Source organism: Daphnia carinata, chromosome 8 (assembly GCF_022539665.2).
Source record: "Daphnia carinata strain CSIRO-1 chromosome 8, CSIRO_AGI_Dcar_HiC_V3, whole genome shotgun sequence".
Classification (NCBI taxonomy): Eukaryota; Metazoa; Arthropoda; class Branchiopoda; order Diplostraca; family Daphniidae; genus Daphnia; species Daphnia carinata.
In genome coordinates this window covers 2,830,274-2,845,786 of record NC_081338.1, presented here as the reverse complement: position 1 = coordinate 2,845,786, position 15,513 = coordinate 2,830,274, and the positions used below count along the sequence as shown (strand labels likewise).

The 15,513-nt window shown below is 39.9% G+C and overlaps 3 protein-coding genes and 1 long non-coding RNA gene across 4 annotated transcripts; 3 read left to right on the top strand and 1 right to left on the bottom strand.

Moving 5' to 3' along the window:
- Positions 1–2,324: 2,324 nt before the first annotated feature.
- On the top strand, positions 2,325–6,115 carry LOC130703958 (malate synthase-like). The gene is made up of 12 exons (XM_057525423.2): positions 2,325–2,866; positions 3,182–3,296; positions 3,369–3,500; positions 3,582–3,791; positions 3,959–4,126; positions 4,197–4,383; positions 4,450–4,590; positions 4,653–4,815; positions 4,899–5,010; positions 5,127–5,292; positions 5,366–5,457; positions 5,527–6,115. The coding sequence occupies exons 2-12, from the start codon at positions 3,204–3,206 to the stop codon at positions 5,761–5,763; spliced, it is 1,701 nt and encodes a 566-aa protein (XP_057381406.1). The 5' UTR covers positions 2,325–2,866; positions 3,182–3,203; the 3' UTR covers positions 5,764–6,115.
- Positions 6,116–6,577: 462 nt separating this feature from the next.
- LOC130703948 (transcription termination factor 5, mitochondrial-like) lies at positions 6,578–8,713 on the top strand. Its single transcript, XM_057525413.1, has 5 exons — positions 6,578–6,834; positions 6,993–7,224; positions 7,285–7,621; positions 7,697–8,115; positions 8,179–8,713. The coding sequence occupies exons 1-5, from the start codon at positions 6,678–6,680 to the stop codon at positions 8,582–8,584; spliced, it is 1,551 nt and encodes a 516-aa protein (XP_057381396.1). The 5' UTR covers positions 6,578–6,677; the 3' UTR covers positions 8,585–8,713.
- Positions 8,695–12,724, bottom strand: LOC130703945 (protein-glucosylgalactosylhydroxylysine glucosidase-like). The gene is made up of 14 exons (XM_057525409.1): positions 12,582–12,724; positions 11,541–11,752; positions 11,349–11,465; positions 11,106–11,290; positions 10,920–11,019; positions 10,744–10,862; positions 10,304–10,673; positions 10,150–10,238; positions 9,996–10,086; positions 9,894–9,937; positions 9,785–9,828; positions 9,356–9,722; positions 9,124–9,289; positions 8,695–9,059 (listed from the first exon to the last, which is right to left on the bottom strand). Exons 1-14 carry the CDS (start codon positions 12,698–12,700, stop codon positions 8,731–8,733), a joined length of 2,352 nt encoding a protein of 783 aa, XP_057381392.1. The 5' UTR covers positions 12,701–12,724; the 3' UTR covers positions 8,695–8,730.
- On the top strand, positions 11,352–15,153 carry LOC130703959 (uncharacterized). The gene is made up of 2 exons (XR_009004852.2): positions 11,352–11,491; positions 11,580–15,153. It is a non-coding gene; the product is annotated as an uncharacterized LOC130703959 (long non-coding RNA).
- Positions 15,154–15,513: the final 360 nt, after the last annotated feature.

Genomic DNA, 15,513 nt, shown 5'->3' with positions numbered 1-15,513 from the left:
TTGTCCTTCACGTTCACCTGAGATTTGTTTACGACCTCTCTTCTTCCTGGGCAAGAAAACAAGCCAATTGTGTCTCGTCCCCACACACCTGATTTATTGTTTCCCACTCATCAGTCAACAGAAACCTTTTAAATGTCACCTTGAAGACGAAACTGGGTAAACAAACGATCCAACTAAAAGCTCATCGTAAACCTTGAAGCTATGCATTCAAAGTTACCCATTTCGTCTTATGATAGGCTAGTTTCCTTATTGATTTTTTTTTTTTGGCGGGCATTCCATCTTTGTTCGAAACACCTGTAAGGTTAAAAGGTCCTTGGATTACTCCGTACGTGTTCGTTCGTCTCTGCGTACGCGTTCAGTTAAAAAAAAACGAAATCAAATTTAGAATCTCTTCAAAACGGACTTGCCATTGACCTAAAGATCAGACAACGGTTCCATGAGCTGGAATGGATACCTAAATCCTGTTCTCGTACCACTCCTTTTGTGTGTTACGAAAAGAAAGGGGCCTTCCATGGCCACTTTACGTCATTCAGAAACACGGCCGCGCGGCTGCGGCCGTGACAAATCAAAAGGAGAGTTTCTGCTGTTTTCTTGCGGCTAGATCCGGTCTACATATCCTTATAGGAAGTGTGCGGCATTGACCCCTCCAACCAGACAGGATCTGTTCTATAAACTATTCTTCCAATCAACGTTCTCTGCCATTTGTAAGATGGACCCGAAAAGAAGTAAACTCATAGACACGCAAATTAGAAAACAGCCGGTTTGAGGCTATGTGACGTCAGTGCTTGACCGTTAACTTCATGTATCACAAAACACCAATTTTTGCTTAGAAAAAAAAAAGAAAACCGACAAGGTCCCCTTTCACATCCTTGATACTTTCGGCCAGCTCGTGTGTGGAAACTCTCGGGCGTGTACGACTCTCTCGTCCGTGCCCATTATCCGACAATAATGGCAAAAGCGGGAAAAATAAAAGTGCTCATTTTTTTACCCTACCGGATCTTCCTGACCGGAGCATTTGAAAAAGTACACGTAGTTGTGTCTCCCACTCTCTATTCTACGAGAGATCATTGGATGACGAAAGTGAAATCTTGTATAGTTTTACACACACATTCTCCCGTCCCACTGGGCAAACGGCCAAATCACAATTGGCAGGAGGAACCTGCCGGCAGGACATTTAGTACTCATGCCCGCATCTGCTGTCGAATGAAAAAAAAAAAAAAAAAAACTTTCCCCTCCAACAATTGCTGTTGAATTCTAAAAAAAATTTTAAAAAAAAAAGAACCCTTTATGACCTTGACATTTATAATCACGCTTTCCTTCGGGACCCGAAAAAAGACGGGATTTTTTTTTTCTTTTTTTTTCATGTCTGGTTTTGTATTTCTTTCATATGGGCAACGTTTTTCTAGTATCAATAAGATATCCGGTCCCTCCTTTAAATCGCTTTGTGTGCAACAGCCGACACAAAACGATGAGTTTCTTCTTTTTTTTCGAAGAGAGAACCGTCAAGGTAACAAAAGACCCATCGTGGAGCCTTGAAAAAAAAAACAGATTTCGTAAAATGAACGCGTGTGTCGCTCATTAAACCGCCAAAAAAATTCTCTTTTCTTTCAGACCAGACATTCACGCAATGACGTTTTCACTGCCGCGCCCATTTCGACATGCTGTGACGCAAAATTTTAGCCAAATGTTTTGTGGGCTCGTCAGCAAACACCCAATTCTTCTAAAGCCAATTGGTTAGTGAAAAACAACATTTAGATACTTTGTCATTCAATATTTTGTTTTTGTTTTTCTCGATATTTGTCATCACAAATATCGTACGTTGAACTCGTGCGACTTGACCTTGTTTTCATAAATGAGCCATCGGTGAGCGTTCGTTATCTATTTATATACCTTTACGATAGCTTATCGATATATTTTTTTTTTCGGGACGAGCATCCGACATAGTGCGTCGTGGAGACGTAACCTGTGTGGTGCGTCGTAGCATTCCAGTTTGGAGATCTGGTCGACTTGCTTTTTTTTTTTTTCTATGGCACAAAATACACAAACAATGCGACTTTACGATAAAGAAAGAAAATATCGTTTTCTGATTGTTTAATAACTGGTTTGTTATAACTTTCAATCCCGACGACGACCCCCTTTCAAATTTGGCTTTTTCTTTTTGTTTTTAATCCCTGTTCCTTTTAATGTCACATTTGATTAACCATCTAGGAAAGAAAATGCCACTAGCGTTGAGCGAAAAGGCAATTTTGTCGTCTAGAGGAGATTTCATGAATATACAACCTTGATGGGCGTCATCAAACGACGTATCATATTCAGAAAGTTGTCGGTTTTCTCCTAGAAACGAAAATTCTTGGCGAAGAATTGAATGTCGAATCGTGATGTAATACACCTCATCCTATACCGATTTGTTTCTACGTCAACATGCGGTCAAAAGAAATCGACCTAGTTTCTTGTGACGTCATACGGTTTCGTACTACGTGGTGGGACGTAGTGTAACCTCATGATAAGTTGTGTTGATATTTTGTTTTTGAAAACTGTAACGGAACTGGTGGTACTTGTGGACTTTGTCCCATCTTCGTCAGCACTGTGCTGGTTGCCCATTTGGCCAAAAAAATTTCCTTTCGTTCTTTTTTTGTGGTGTTTATATTTATATGGAATTGAAACCGTGCCAGTTAGTTCCACTAGAAAGTTAGAAACGTAGCACTGGACGACAGCTGACCAAGGAAAATGTCCAAGAAAAAAGAAATTCTGAAAAAGAGATATTCTGACACGAGATGGTGTTGTTTTCTAGCAGACGATTTGAGTGAAATGGACACTTGTTGAATCGCGTAATATTTGAAGATTCTTCACATACAAAATAAAACAGGTACAAACACAAAGAAAGAGTGGGTTCGTCTTCCTTTGTTTTACGGATTTGACAATAGCTTTGGTGGTTATCGTTCCGCATCGTTCGATCACAGTCTTTAAGCCTGCCATCGTTGCTGCGTACGTGATGAATGCGCCGTCAGATAAAATTTTCTAACGATATGTTAAAGACTCAAGAGGGCCCTTGTTTTTTTATTGCTGACCTTGAAAATTTCTGCCTTTCCGGTTTCGTAACGAAGGGAAGACCCGCGATGCTGAAGGAAATAATTTATCATGATTGATGCTGATTATTTTTACTATTGGTATTTCCCTTCAGAACAATCCTTTTATTGTCGAAGATGGGAACCAATGCAGCTAGCTCAGCTGATCGGCTGAAGGTTATCCTGTCTCATCTACCCAAGAAACCAGGAAATATCCCATTTGATTTTTTGGTGAGGTTACACAGCAATTCATGAGACAGCACATTTTCTTTATGAATTGTTGTGTATGTGTGTGTGTAATAGGGAAGTAAAAAGCCCTTTGAAATATCACCAGCCCCCAGCGGATTAGAAAGTGCAATCACACTTCTCTTCACTGAAGATTGCTTAGAATTTTTGGTGAAACTGGTGGAGACATTTGATCAAAAGGCTGATGAGGTAAGAATCTTCAACTGGTTGTGAAATGTTTACAGAAGGCTAGTGGTAGTACGAATTCGTATACTGACTTTCTCCTAACAGGTGCTGCGTCAGCGCGTCTTGCGACGCTGCGCCGTGGAAAGCGGTAAAATGCCGGAATTCGTTTCCAGAAGACCAAACAAATCCAAGGGATGGAAGATTGATCCCATCCCGCGCCGCTTGGTCAACAGAAAGTTGGACCTCGGTGACATCAGCCCTGCCAGAACGGATCTTTTGGTGGCCGCCATGAATGCAAACGTTCAGGGCATCCAAGTAATATTAGTGCAGTAAAAATGTCACGACTTTTTTTTTTTTTTTTTTTTTTTTTTTTTTTTTGAGAATATTGAAGCGCTTTAATATCGCAAGCGTCAATAGTTGTAAAGCAAAAGTCATATAAAATGCAAGGCTTTGTGCATAATTTTATAACCAATAATTTTCAGGTGGACTTTGATGATGGCCATTGCCCGTCCTGGCGAAATCAGCTTCAAGGCCTTTACAACGTCTTCCTGGCTGTTCGAAATCAATTACCCGGAACACACGCCTTGGACAAAGTACCAGTGATGATGTTGCGGCCGCGAGCGTGGAACATGATGGAGCACAATGTGATGGTAAACAAAGCAAATTTGGCCTCGTAGCTTGCAAACTCATCGTATTCACTTATGCACTTCATCCTGGAAGATCAATGGTCGTGAAATACCCGGGCCTCTACTGGACTTTGGAGTTCTCATGTTCCACAACGGACGAATCATGGCCGAAGTCGAATCTGGCCCCTTTTTCTACTTGTCCAAAGTGGAAAGCGCTCTTGAAGCCCGTCTATGGGACCAAATCTTTACGTGGGCTGAAAATCAATTGGGATTGAAATTCGGTATGCTGTGTACTCTGAACGTTGAAATATTAAACAATTCAATATCTGATGCAATTTTCGCCGCAGGCACCGTAAAAAGCTGCGTCTTGATAGAGAACATTTTGGCGACATTTGAAATGGAGTCTATACTTTACGAATTACGTCATCATTGTATCGGCTTGAATTGCGGCATTTGGGATTACTCAGCGTCCATAATTTCTCTTTTTGGTAGAAAAACGTCGTTTTTTCTGAACCTAAATATGAACTAGTTTATTGTTTTTCGTTAACAGGTCGACGCCCCGAGTTTGTGATTTCCGATCGAGTCCGTTATGTTAACATCGATCAGCTATTTTTGATTTCGTACATCAAACTATTAATCAAGGTGTGCCATAAACGTGGAGCCTTGGCTACCGGAGGCATGGCGGCTTTGGTTTTAGACGGCGATGTTTCAAAGTAGGTTTCTGATAGGAAAAAATATTTTTTTTTTCGATTTGTTTGACATTGAATCTTATATTTCATGTTATTTATCATACTAGTAACCAAGAAAACGTCATCAAACGCGTTTGTGAAAGTAAACTCAAAGAAATTCGTCTGGGATTAGACGGTTTTATGGTTCACGACCTTGGACTTGTCCCCCATATTAATAAGGTACGTTGCATGATCCTATAATGTCTTTTCACAGAATATTATCAATTACTTTAAAGTGTTGTTTATACATTTTTTATCGTATTGCTTGTTGGTTGGTTTTATTGTTTTTTTTGCAGCTTTGGAGTGATCACTGCCCAGGAGATAATCAAGTGAAAATCAAGCTGCCAGCGTTCAAGAAAAGCGCCGCTGATTTGCTCAAAGTCCCTGTTGGCCAGGTTAGCCTTTCTGCCCTTGAACACAATATAGCTGTTGCAACGCTTTTCATTGAAGCCTGGCTGAGGCGTAAGTTCTTTCTGATGCTCTACTTTGCAGCTAAACGAATTAATGTAAGCAACCGGTTTTTATTAAAATTCAGAATCGGGAACATTTACATTCCGGGGTGCAGTTGAAGACTCTGCAACTGCTGAAATATCGCGCTCGCAAGTTTGGCAGTGGATTTTCCACCGGGTAATAAAAATAGGGCAGATGGCATGACGAATCAAATTTGTTTTTATGGAACAAGAGATTGTTGTTCAGGTCCCTCTGGAAGACGTTGAAGGCACCCGTGTTTCCCGCCAGCTCGTCTTCGACCTAGTCGACTCGTTTAGTCACCAATTGTCCGTGTCCATGGGCGAAGTTGAAAAAGATCGCCTGATGTTGGCGGTCAAGATATTCAAAGAACTGGTGACCGCCCGAGACCCACCCATCTTCATCACAACTTACCTGAATAACCACTCGTGCTTTTTAAATGCTTGTCGGCTTTCAAAACCGTGAGTGACGATCCGAAAAAGAAAAATTCGTATTTTCGTCATGTAGAAACTTACATGAGACCATCTGACGCTTGGTGATAGAACAATATGCGTCAGGGTAATGTAGCCTTGATTAGTGTGGAACTTAGAGATGAAGTAGAACGTGGCTTATTACGTAGACGTTCGTCACGCTTAACAATTAAGGCTGGAATACCGGCACTTTCTTCCAGCTGTTTGCGGTCGGGCCTTACCCATCTTGTTGCCGCTATTTAGAAATATACTCATGGTTGTGTCACTAGGAATTCACTAACATCGTTTTATGGGTTGTTAGCTATGTTTTGGCGGATAAATACGATAATACAGATATCATATATATATATATTCGATACTAACAAAGATGCTGTTGAACTACTTTTCTTTTTTCGAACACCGGCATGCCGGTTCCGTTCTACTTTTTTTTATGCTACATCAGACCTAACCCTATCGAATTACCTCTCACCAAGAGACTATCGAAATGCGAGTTGCTTAATTATATGAATATAATTATACTGTAACAGTAACGTATAAAAACGTTTTATAATATGCATAATAATCGATCATTTCTTGGCAGTAATTTTAAATATTGAAAGGCTTTTCTTTTTTAGCATTGCTTAAGGTACATATATGTGCCAGTTTCAATGCCACATATCGAGTCGAACCCAGTGTCCTACTTGGCTCAGAACCTCTTTTCAAGATCAACGAGTTATTTAGCCTTTAGTCCCTATGGGTTTTTCATTCAGAAATAACTATTTATCAAACCCCTAGATGGCGTTTTGTTTAGGAAAAAAAATAATTCAGTGTCGTCTGCTTTTGATTCAGTTTGATACTTCGTTACGAAAAGAAGAAAATCTTAAGAATATCGTGATAAAATAATCCATTTCTTCTGTAATTGATTTTTAAATGAGAATGAATGTTCCCTTATTATTCGAACGACCGATTTTGAATGTGTTGAGGCACTACTCTAGAGGGATCGCTAGAGTCTCACAGACCGTCAAGGATGATCCTTATTCACATTTTGCTCTGAAACAGAAAGCTGAAACTATTCATCATGTCCTTGGTAAGCTAGCCTTTGCATCATCATACATATTCATTAAATCATATGATCATACATGTATATAGATTGGTAATGATAACTAGTCTGTGAATACAAATTTAAATGATGCAATGTGTAGTGAAACTGTTACAGTAATGATTATCTTGTTTTATGTTTTGTAGGTTTCAAAATGTCAAAAGCTAAAAATTTGCTTAAAAAAGACAGGGCTTTAGCCCAAAAACCTTTAGCTCACTATACAAAAATAAGTGAAAGCCTTGGATCTTTGAAACCAATAGTTGGGCAAAGTGAAGAAAGCAAAAATTTATTTCTGTCTTCACCTCCGGTGGTACTACGAAATTGTCAGTTCCTTCAAGAATGTGGTGCCACAAGAGCCACAGCAGATGTAATTGCAAGGTAAATGTTTTAAACACATCAAATTTTTTAACATCCAATTACTTGAATTTTGGTCAACAGTTGTCAGAACTTCATGGCCGTACCAATAGGCGTGTTCAAAAGTTACGCAAATGTTGATCACGCTGTTGATATACAAGGGCGGTGGTTGGATCTTGTTTCTGAACCCTCGTGGCGCTTGAAAAATGAAAAGCTTTTAGAACAACACACCACCCCATGTAGTTCGATATCACATGTAAGAAATGTGGTATTTTCCAGTTACGTAGCCCGAAAATGGAAAATACCTTTCCCAAAAGTTTTGAAATGGGTGGAAGAAGGCATCAGAACTCTACCGTTAAGCATACGACGCTTAATGCGTACTGTCAGCGTTTTACCAAAGATTGGCTTTGACCAAGAAAACGTAAAGTTTTGATAAACTAATTTACAGTCGATCGCGCACCTTTTGACTCAAATTTTTTTTTTCGTTTATTTTCAGTTGTGGAAAAATCCTTCCTTGTTACAATGCGATCCAGATAGTCTAGAGCTTTTCGTGTTTACGTATAAGGAAGATTTTCTGGGTCAAAGCGCTAGTCAATTTCTTCTCGAATTCCCTGAAGTGGCGTATCAAATTGATTTTTCTTCTTTACACTCTAACGTGGATAACTTGCGAAGATTCGGTGTACCCGCAGCTTGCATACGAAATAACCTTAGAAATTTGCTTGTTCAAGATCCGTTGGTTTTACAAGGTAAAATAAGACAAATGGAACTTTATCCGGAATTGGGTGTGTTTGTGCACCATCCCAGATTCACCAAGTTGTTTGATGATGTTGATACCGTTGTCTTACGTGTAAAGACATTTCGGGCCATTGATAAAAGGCAAATTACATTCACCGCCTGCACTTGTTCAGCAAAAGAGTAAGAAAAACAGCAAAAGCAATAACTGTAAAATCTTTTATGATGCTAATATTTTATTTTCAGCTTTTCAGCTCTTATTCAACAAAGAGCTCAACTACGATTGTCAGATGAGGCACTTCGCTATCTTGCCAACCGCACAGGACAGTCTTCCAAAAGCGTTAGGGAAATGTTACGATCGCATCCACAATCAAGGCAATTGGGATCAGAAAATATGAAGAAAGTGATGGAACTTGTCACTGCCAGAGGTTTTACAAAAGAACAAATCTTCAACGGACTGCACTTGGTGCTTTACCCGGTAGAACTTGTAGCCAAAAAGCTGGATGAGTTACCGACCAGGCCGGAAATGCAACCAATCGAAACTACAATTAAAGAACCTACTATCCTTCAAATTGTGGTGTATATGTTGGAAGAACAGTTTATGTTTACGGGCAACGGAGTATTCGCGAAACCTCCAGAGAAATTCGACTGAAAGTGTTGCCCGTGGCGAAACAAATAGTAGCCCTGTGGTCAACTGAAGTTTTTGCTTGAATATTGTTGTAGATAGTTTGTCAAACACAAGATGCCATTTGTTCATTTAAAACAAATTTCTCCACGTTTATTTTCGATCTCTTTATATTATTCCCATGACACAAGGTTTGTCAACAAGGCCTTCGATGCTACAACAGTAGTCAACAGAAAATTCCAGTTCAAATTTGAAGACGGCGCGGCGGAGTTCAAGTTAGTGTTCCCATCGGGGAGCGGACAATTTGATGGAATTTTTCGTTTGATCGTGAATGGCCCTCGAGGAAATGTTATCCGCCCAGTTGAATAAGTTTTGAGTTCCGTTTCTTTGACTTGATCAGGAACAATGTCCAAAGAATCACAGCTGCTTCCGCTAATCCAGTTGATGTCCACAGTGCTTGCTTGGATGTTAATGTTAAATGAACAGCCCAAATAATCCATCCCTAAAGAAGATTCCTAGAAGTGAGTGGGCAAGTATTATTTGAAAAATATTGTTTTAAAATTCACCTTGAAGGGTAAAGTTGGTAATGCCTGGCGGCAAAATTGGATTTGCAGTTAATTTTTCAACGGTTAAACGCAACCCGGCATAACCAAATAGGATTGACTGAAGAAATCCGCCCATTCCAGTTATGAAGTTGAAAGCACCTTTATGATTCTGGGCTTCATTCCATACCTTGGACATTAAGTAAGATTTAAAATTAATTTACACAATTGATTTCAAAACAAATGTTTTATGTACTTTAAATGGTTCGATAAGATAAGGTTGAAAACTACGATTGAGCATAGCTGCACTTCTTGCTTCGTCACCGGCTTCCAAATGGCCGATAGCATGCATGGACCATGTCATCGCCGGCCCATCGACTCTTGTGACATTTTCGTAAATATCCAAATCGTTTTGCCTCACGACAGGATCAGTTACGTACATAAGCGGAAAACCTAAAAGGACAACGTCGGCCTGTTTTATAGTCTCACCCGGTTGATAACCATCAAATTCGGGGTGATAATTGCGTTCAGCATCAAATGGGATTTTCATTTTCCGTGCAATGTCCAGCCAAGCTTCTGGGACGTCCCCCGTCATCGACGTTCCGCACTGACATTCCGCATGCCTGTTGCAAAAAAAAAAAAACTTTAACTGAAAGAAGGATAAAGGAAACTAAACTGCTTTTACTTGGCGAAAAAGATAGAATACGACGCTATCACGTTCGTGTAGACCTGTGCTCAAGATGGTATAATTTAAATTTTTTAATTCAGTTAAATATTGCAGTTTAAAGTAATACCGAATTGTCAACATAGGGATGATCTTCATCCGGAGGCATAACACCTATGAAAATTGGAATTTTCATTATTTATCTCATCTCTCTGTGAAGATTGGAACATACCCTTGATTTCGTATTGATCTGTGGTTGAATTGTACCCCGCTCGACTAGCCCAGAACTGCGCCATTTCTCTAATGAAGTTGCAGCCGTTAATCTACAAGCAAAAAAAGCCATGAAAATCACATTGAATTATGTCAATGTGTCTGGCCGAATTTACCTCCAACGGAAAACTATAGTCCTCTCCGTATAGCCATTTGGTGTCTCCGGTAGCAGCCCAATATTGCCTCGTTGCGAAGGAGATGTCGCCTTTGATAAAGTAAGCAAAAACTAAAGCACCATTACTTACTATTTCTATTTAAGAATGTACTGACCTGTAATATGTTGTTGGTTGTCACGGGTCTCTGGGCAGCAATCTGGGGTAACTTCAACCCCGGTAAATCCGGATTCCCAGGGAAAGCGAGCTCCCTGATAACCTGTTCCGACAGCTCTGTCACGCGCCGCCCGGATATTGCTCATACGATAGAGCAACAAATCTTTAGCTACGTAAGACCATAGCATTAAAACTGGCGGGAACATCCACGTTTCCGTATCCCAAAAGGAATGGCCTTGATAATCTTTCAGAAAAGCGCCATTGGCTAGCGAGCCGGGACTCAATCCACTGAAACGTCGCCGGTTAGCGTCAACCGGCTCGTGCGGGAGGGAACTCAGCAAATAATACATACTGCCACAGACAACCTTGGCCTAGGAAAATGATTAATTTTATTCATGTTATGTCGTAGGACGAAAAAGAAAACTGTTAATCATGTCCAACCAATTCCAAATTGGGGCCTTCCATTAAGATATTTCCAGAATCCCAAATTTTCTTCCATTGGTCTATGTGGGTTCTAACTAGTTCAAGATGGCCATCATTTGACTGGGTTAAATTGTATGCTATGCAACACAATGGTTAGTTTCCATGAATGGTAGTTGGTAGTCAAATCTATTTACCATAAGAATAAGTACTAGAGGCTTCCGCATATGTTGATGCAATCGACATGATAATAGTTATTGTGGGTGTATCCCGGGTTAATGTTACTTTCTCCGGTACCTTGCGTAAAAGTAAAAGCGATGCCAGCGTTAATTTTTTTTTTTTACTATTTGATATAATAATTCATAGCGTATAAAAATACTAACTTCTGAATAAATAATAGTAACGTTTGACAGGCCATTCTGATACTGTGAATCTTCAACGACCTTTGTTTGCCCAGTTTGTTCTTTGCCCGCTAGACCTTGAGTGTAATTTTGCGAAGGACTGAAGGTAATATCATCACTAACGGGGCCAGGATTATCGGACAAGGATAACGTCAACGAATTGCTGCCTGGAATGCAAATAAACGGACAGTTTTGCCGCGTGTTCAGGTCACATGATCACATTACCTGATTGGCTGAAATCCACTGTGATTTGAGTGACGAGCAGGGAAGTTATCAGACGATGAGCAAATGTCCTTTGTTCCACGATAGCGCCATCGACAACAGTCCGTTCGATAAACATCCCTGAACGAAAAAGCAATCGGCCATCGGTAAATATTTAAACAAATGTCAATAAAAGAATATGGAAAAACCTATTACCTTTTTCCGTATCTAATATAAAACGTTGGTCTGTTACAGTTTGGTTGGCTCCGACGTTCATGCGGATGTTGATCTGAGACGGAATTCTAGCTCTGTGTGATTCACCCAGCTCGCCGTTGTATAGTCCGTTCATGTAAACCGTGTCGGTGTAAACACCGGTAGCCAAATGACCGTTACCAATACTAGGCATTTCAAGCTCGTCGATTGGTAAGCTACATCATACAATCAATAAGGTAGTTAGTGAAAAAAAAAACAATTAAACTACGGAGAATTAAGAAAAAAAATGATTGCAACACTTGTGTGATTGTGATGCATTTTCATGTGACGGCTATTAGATGTTCTATTTATTAAGAAAGAAGGAACAATCTCTATCTATACGAACGGCATCCTTATCGATTGCCGTGAGGCGTCACGTACCCCACGACCGATGGGTGAACGAAACTATAAGATGGTCATTAAGGAATGTCAGGATAGTTTAAGACACAATATGTTGTTTTACACGAAGATTGGTCAAAGCTCTTCGTTTGCTAGAGGAACAAAGATTCTATTTCGTTTCCTTAAGGGAAACGTGATTTTGTGAAATGGTTTTTCATCCTGATCAATTGATCTGGTAATCAATTGTGATCAAGAAGAAGAACTTTCACGCACAGTGCTTGGAAAAAAGAATTTTCAATTACGAAATTGGTTTCAGCAACATTCCTTAGACCAGCTAATCGAACGGTTTGAAAAGAAATTCAATTTGCAATTAGCTATATTGGCTATAAATATTTTTGTCATGCTGAAATTATGTTTTGGATCCAAGTTCTTATAGCAGTGACATAAGTAGGGTTTATTATCTCTTTTGCTACACTTTCTTAACGTTTGTTTTGTTTGATCCTCGTCTTAGAAAGCTTATTTCACGAATCGATTGGTGTCTAAGGTTTTCTACATTTACATTTTACAACAAAGTGCTATAACTTTTTATTCTCTCAGTTACACAGTATTCTGTACGTTAATTACCGCTTTGTTCTAGCGTAGACCATTAACTTAGATTAGAATTACCTGTTACTCTCAAAGATGCGTGAGTCCAGGCTCAAATCGACCGCTCTGGATTCGGTGGCCATCGATTGGTTCCCCGACACGATGGCCACAAATAGAAGAAGACCGATGGGGAGAAACATGATGCTTCTCTACCAAAGATTGTACTAATACTTGAAGGAAACCACAATTTCCAACGGAGGTAGTCTGCCGACTGATTCGTACTCAAACTTCGTTTCGAGATTAAACAAATCAGACTAATGGGACGGCCCTTGTCAACTCAAAGTTGACTAGCGATAGCATTGGATCGACAGGACAAGAACCTTTTAGACGCCTTCTTTTTTTTTTCTCCCTCTTTAATCAAAGCCCTGCCGCTCAGGTCGCCGTTTTGTACACAACTAGAGGGAGCATCTGCGTCCACATCCAAGATATACTTGTCCCTTTGTTAGCGTTCAACCGATAGCGTACGTTGGACATCTCGAACTTGTTTATTTGTTCGTGCTCCACCCTTTCCTAACACTACCATTCACCCGTTGTCTCTTTGCATTGCTTTCGGATGGCACAGCGAAATATCTACTTAAAGACATCAACAATTCATAAAAGGTTTGTTGCGATTGCGATGATGTTCAATGTTACAGTTACGTGCCAATTTATAAGCCCCGTATGACCGTTAAGGAACAACGTAGCCGGCTATATTTTTCACGAACAAGGCTCAAGAGCCAGTTACAACACGTGCGATATGCGTACGTATGCAACGCGTTTTCAATCAGTCAGCTTGTTGGTTCTATTTTATACGTCAAGAAACCAGCGGCAGGGAAATGAAAGATTTCTTGTAGAGAAGCTATAGAGCTATAGGCTATTTATTACGATTCACGATATTAAGGCTTCGGTTGATTCATTGGAAAGATTTCCAATGGCTTCGCTAACGATATATTTTTATAAGAGGAAATTATTCAGCAGCGCATGCGCAATCCAACGTGAATATGAAGTTCGTTTAATTCTAAAAAACTTCTTGAAGACGTGTATAAACCATGCCAGTTTTTTAAAACTTTAAGTTCTCTGCCAAGAAGCTGCTAAGGGCTGGTCCTGTGACTAGCTGTTCCACACCGGGTTTAAGCGCTTCCTGGAAAGCGTAGATTAGTGAATCCTTGACCAAGTTAGAGATCAGAGACAGCCGTTGTGAAATGACATCACTGCCACCGCCCGGGATTCCTCCAATGGTAATCTTAACAGTCCTATCCGACGTTAAAGTAGTTTAAAAATTTTAAAAAGGTTACTCAAAACTGAATTCGGTTGTGTTTGTAATACCCGATTTCGTTTAGAAGAAGTTCTTGCAGAGTTACTTCAAAAGTTTCAGTGTCGACAGCGACGTTGATCATCAGATCGACATGCCTGACAATCATTTCAATTTGAAGGTTTGTGTTGAAAATGCTGAAGCCCCATTTGATGTCGACGCCCAGTTCAATGTCATTACCTCCGACAAAGACCACTGCGTTCGCTCGATTTTGCAGCGCCTGCAATTCAAATGTGCATGGACCCGTACGATGGATCGTTGAGAATCCACCGAGCCGAGCGTTGCTGACAGCAACTTGACCATTCGCCGTGGCACCGAACAACTATAAGAAACATAGTCAACATTTTTGCACTAAATCGCCTTATAACAAGATTACTAAACTGTGATGCTAAACGCAGCCGAGTCGGAAGGTAAACGAATAGGGTCCCATCCGCCCTCGGTGGCGTTTACCCGGATGTTTGAAAACAACTTATCCACTACACCGCTAATATCTCTAATTACGCGAGGTTCCGGTTTTGGGATATCTCTGCAATGTAAAGATAACTTGTAAATGTAACTTGATATTGGTTGAATATTGAACGAGAAACCTACTGCTCGATGGGAAAAACTGCCCCAAGAATAAGCGAATGGGCAACGCTATTGGCAAACAAGTATTGATTAATGTCACTTTTAATGGATTCACAGAGAACTCTGTTAATGAGCTTCTCATGTTGATAGAATAAATCAACCAGAACGACCCCAAGGATTTCATTCATTGTGGCCTCATCCGATTGCTCGCCGATGTTATCCAACTGGCTCTAAGTGACATTTTCAAAATATGGGCTAATGTTGAAAATCACACGTTTTTATCTAAATTAAATGATCATGTGTACCGTTAATTCACCAAAACGAGTGTCAAACGTAATTTCTTGGACCGAAATCCCGTTTCTGGCATTTCCTTCGATTTGAATGTGCCCAGTTAAGCGAACATCTTTGACATTTATGCTATTTAAAAAATAATTCTAGCAAATTTTTCAAAAGATTGTTCATATTTATATGCTAACTTACTTGAAATTTCCGGATCCTTGAAGAGGAAAAAAATTTATTAAAACCCCATCGATGGTGTAGTGACCGGTAGAAACTAACTTTGCAAGACTCAAATCGAATTCGATTTTCGACTTGGCAGCGTCAACAAACCAACGGTTTACGATAAATTCCGATAATCCATTGATAACCACCGTGTCTACTGACCCTTGAATCCTACAAAAATCAACCCAAAAACAAAAGTTGGCAATATTAAAAATAAATTATTTCTTCTCATTACGATATTTGTTCTTCGTTCAAATTAATATTAAATGGTCCTTCAATTTTGACAGGCTTAAGATGACGCAGAAATCCTTCTACAATGTTACCGTCTGGAATGCCAATAAATAAATATAAGACAATGGTCAACTATCAGTATATAATGGATTAGCATAAATTTCTTTTTAAAGTACCTGCCGTAACAGAACGAGCAATGCAAGAAATAGCGATGAAGAAAGCGAACCACTTCATGGTGTAGCGGAACAGATCTGTATGTCGAAGATTGTCAGGTACGTATCAACTAGTGACGATTGCGTTTCCGTATCTCGTGTTTTTATCGCGCACATCTTCCCCTTGTTTTATCGGGTATTTCAATATATA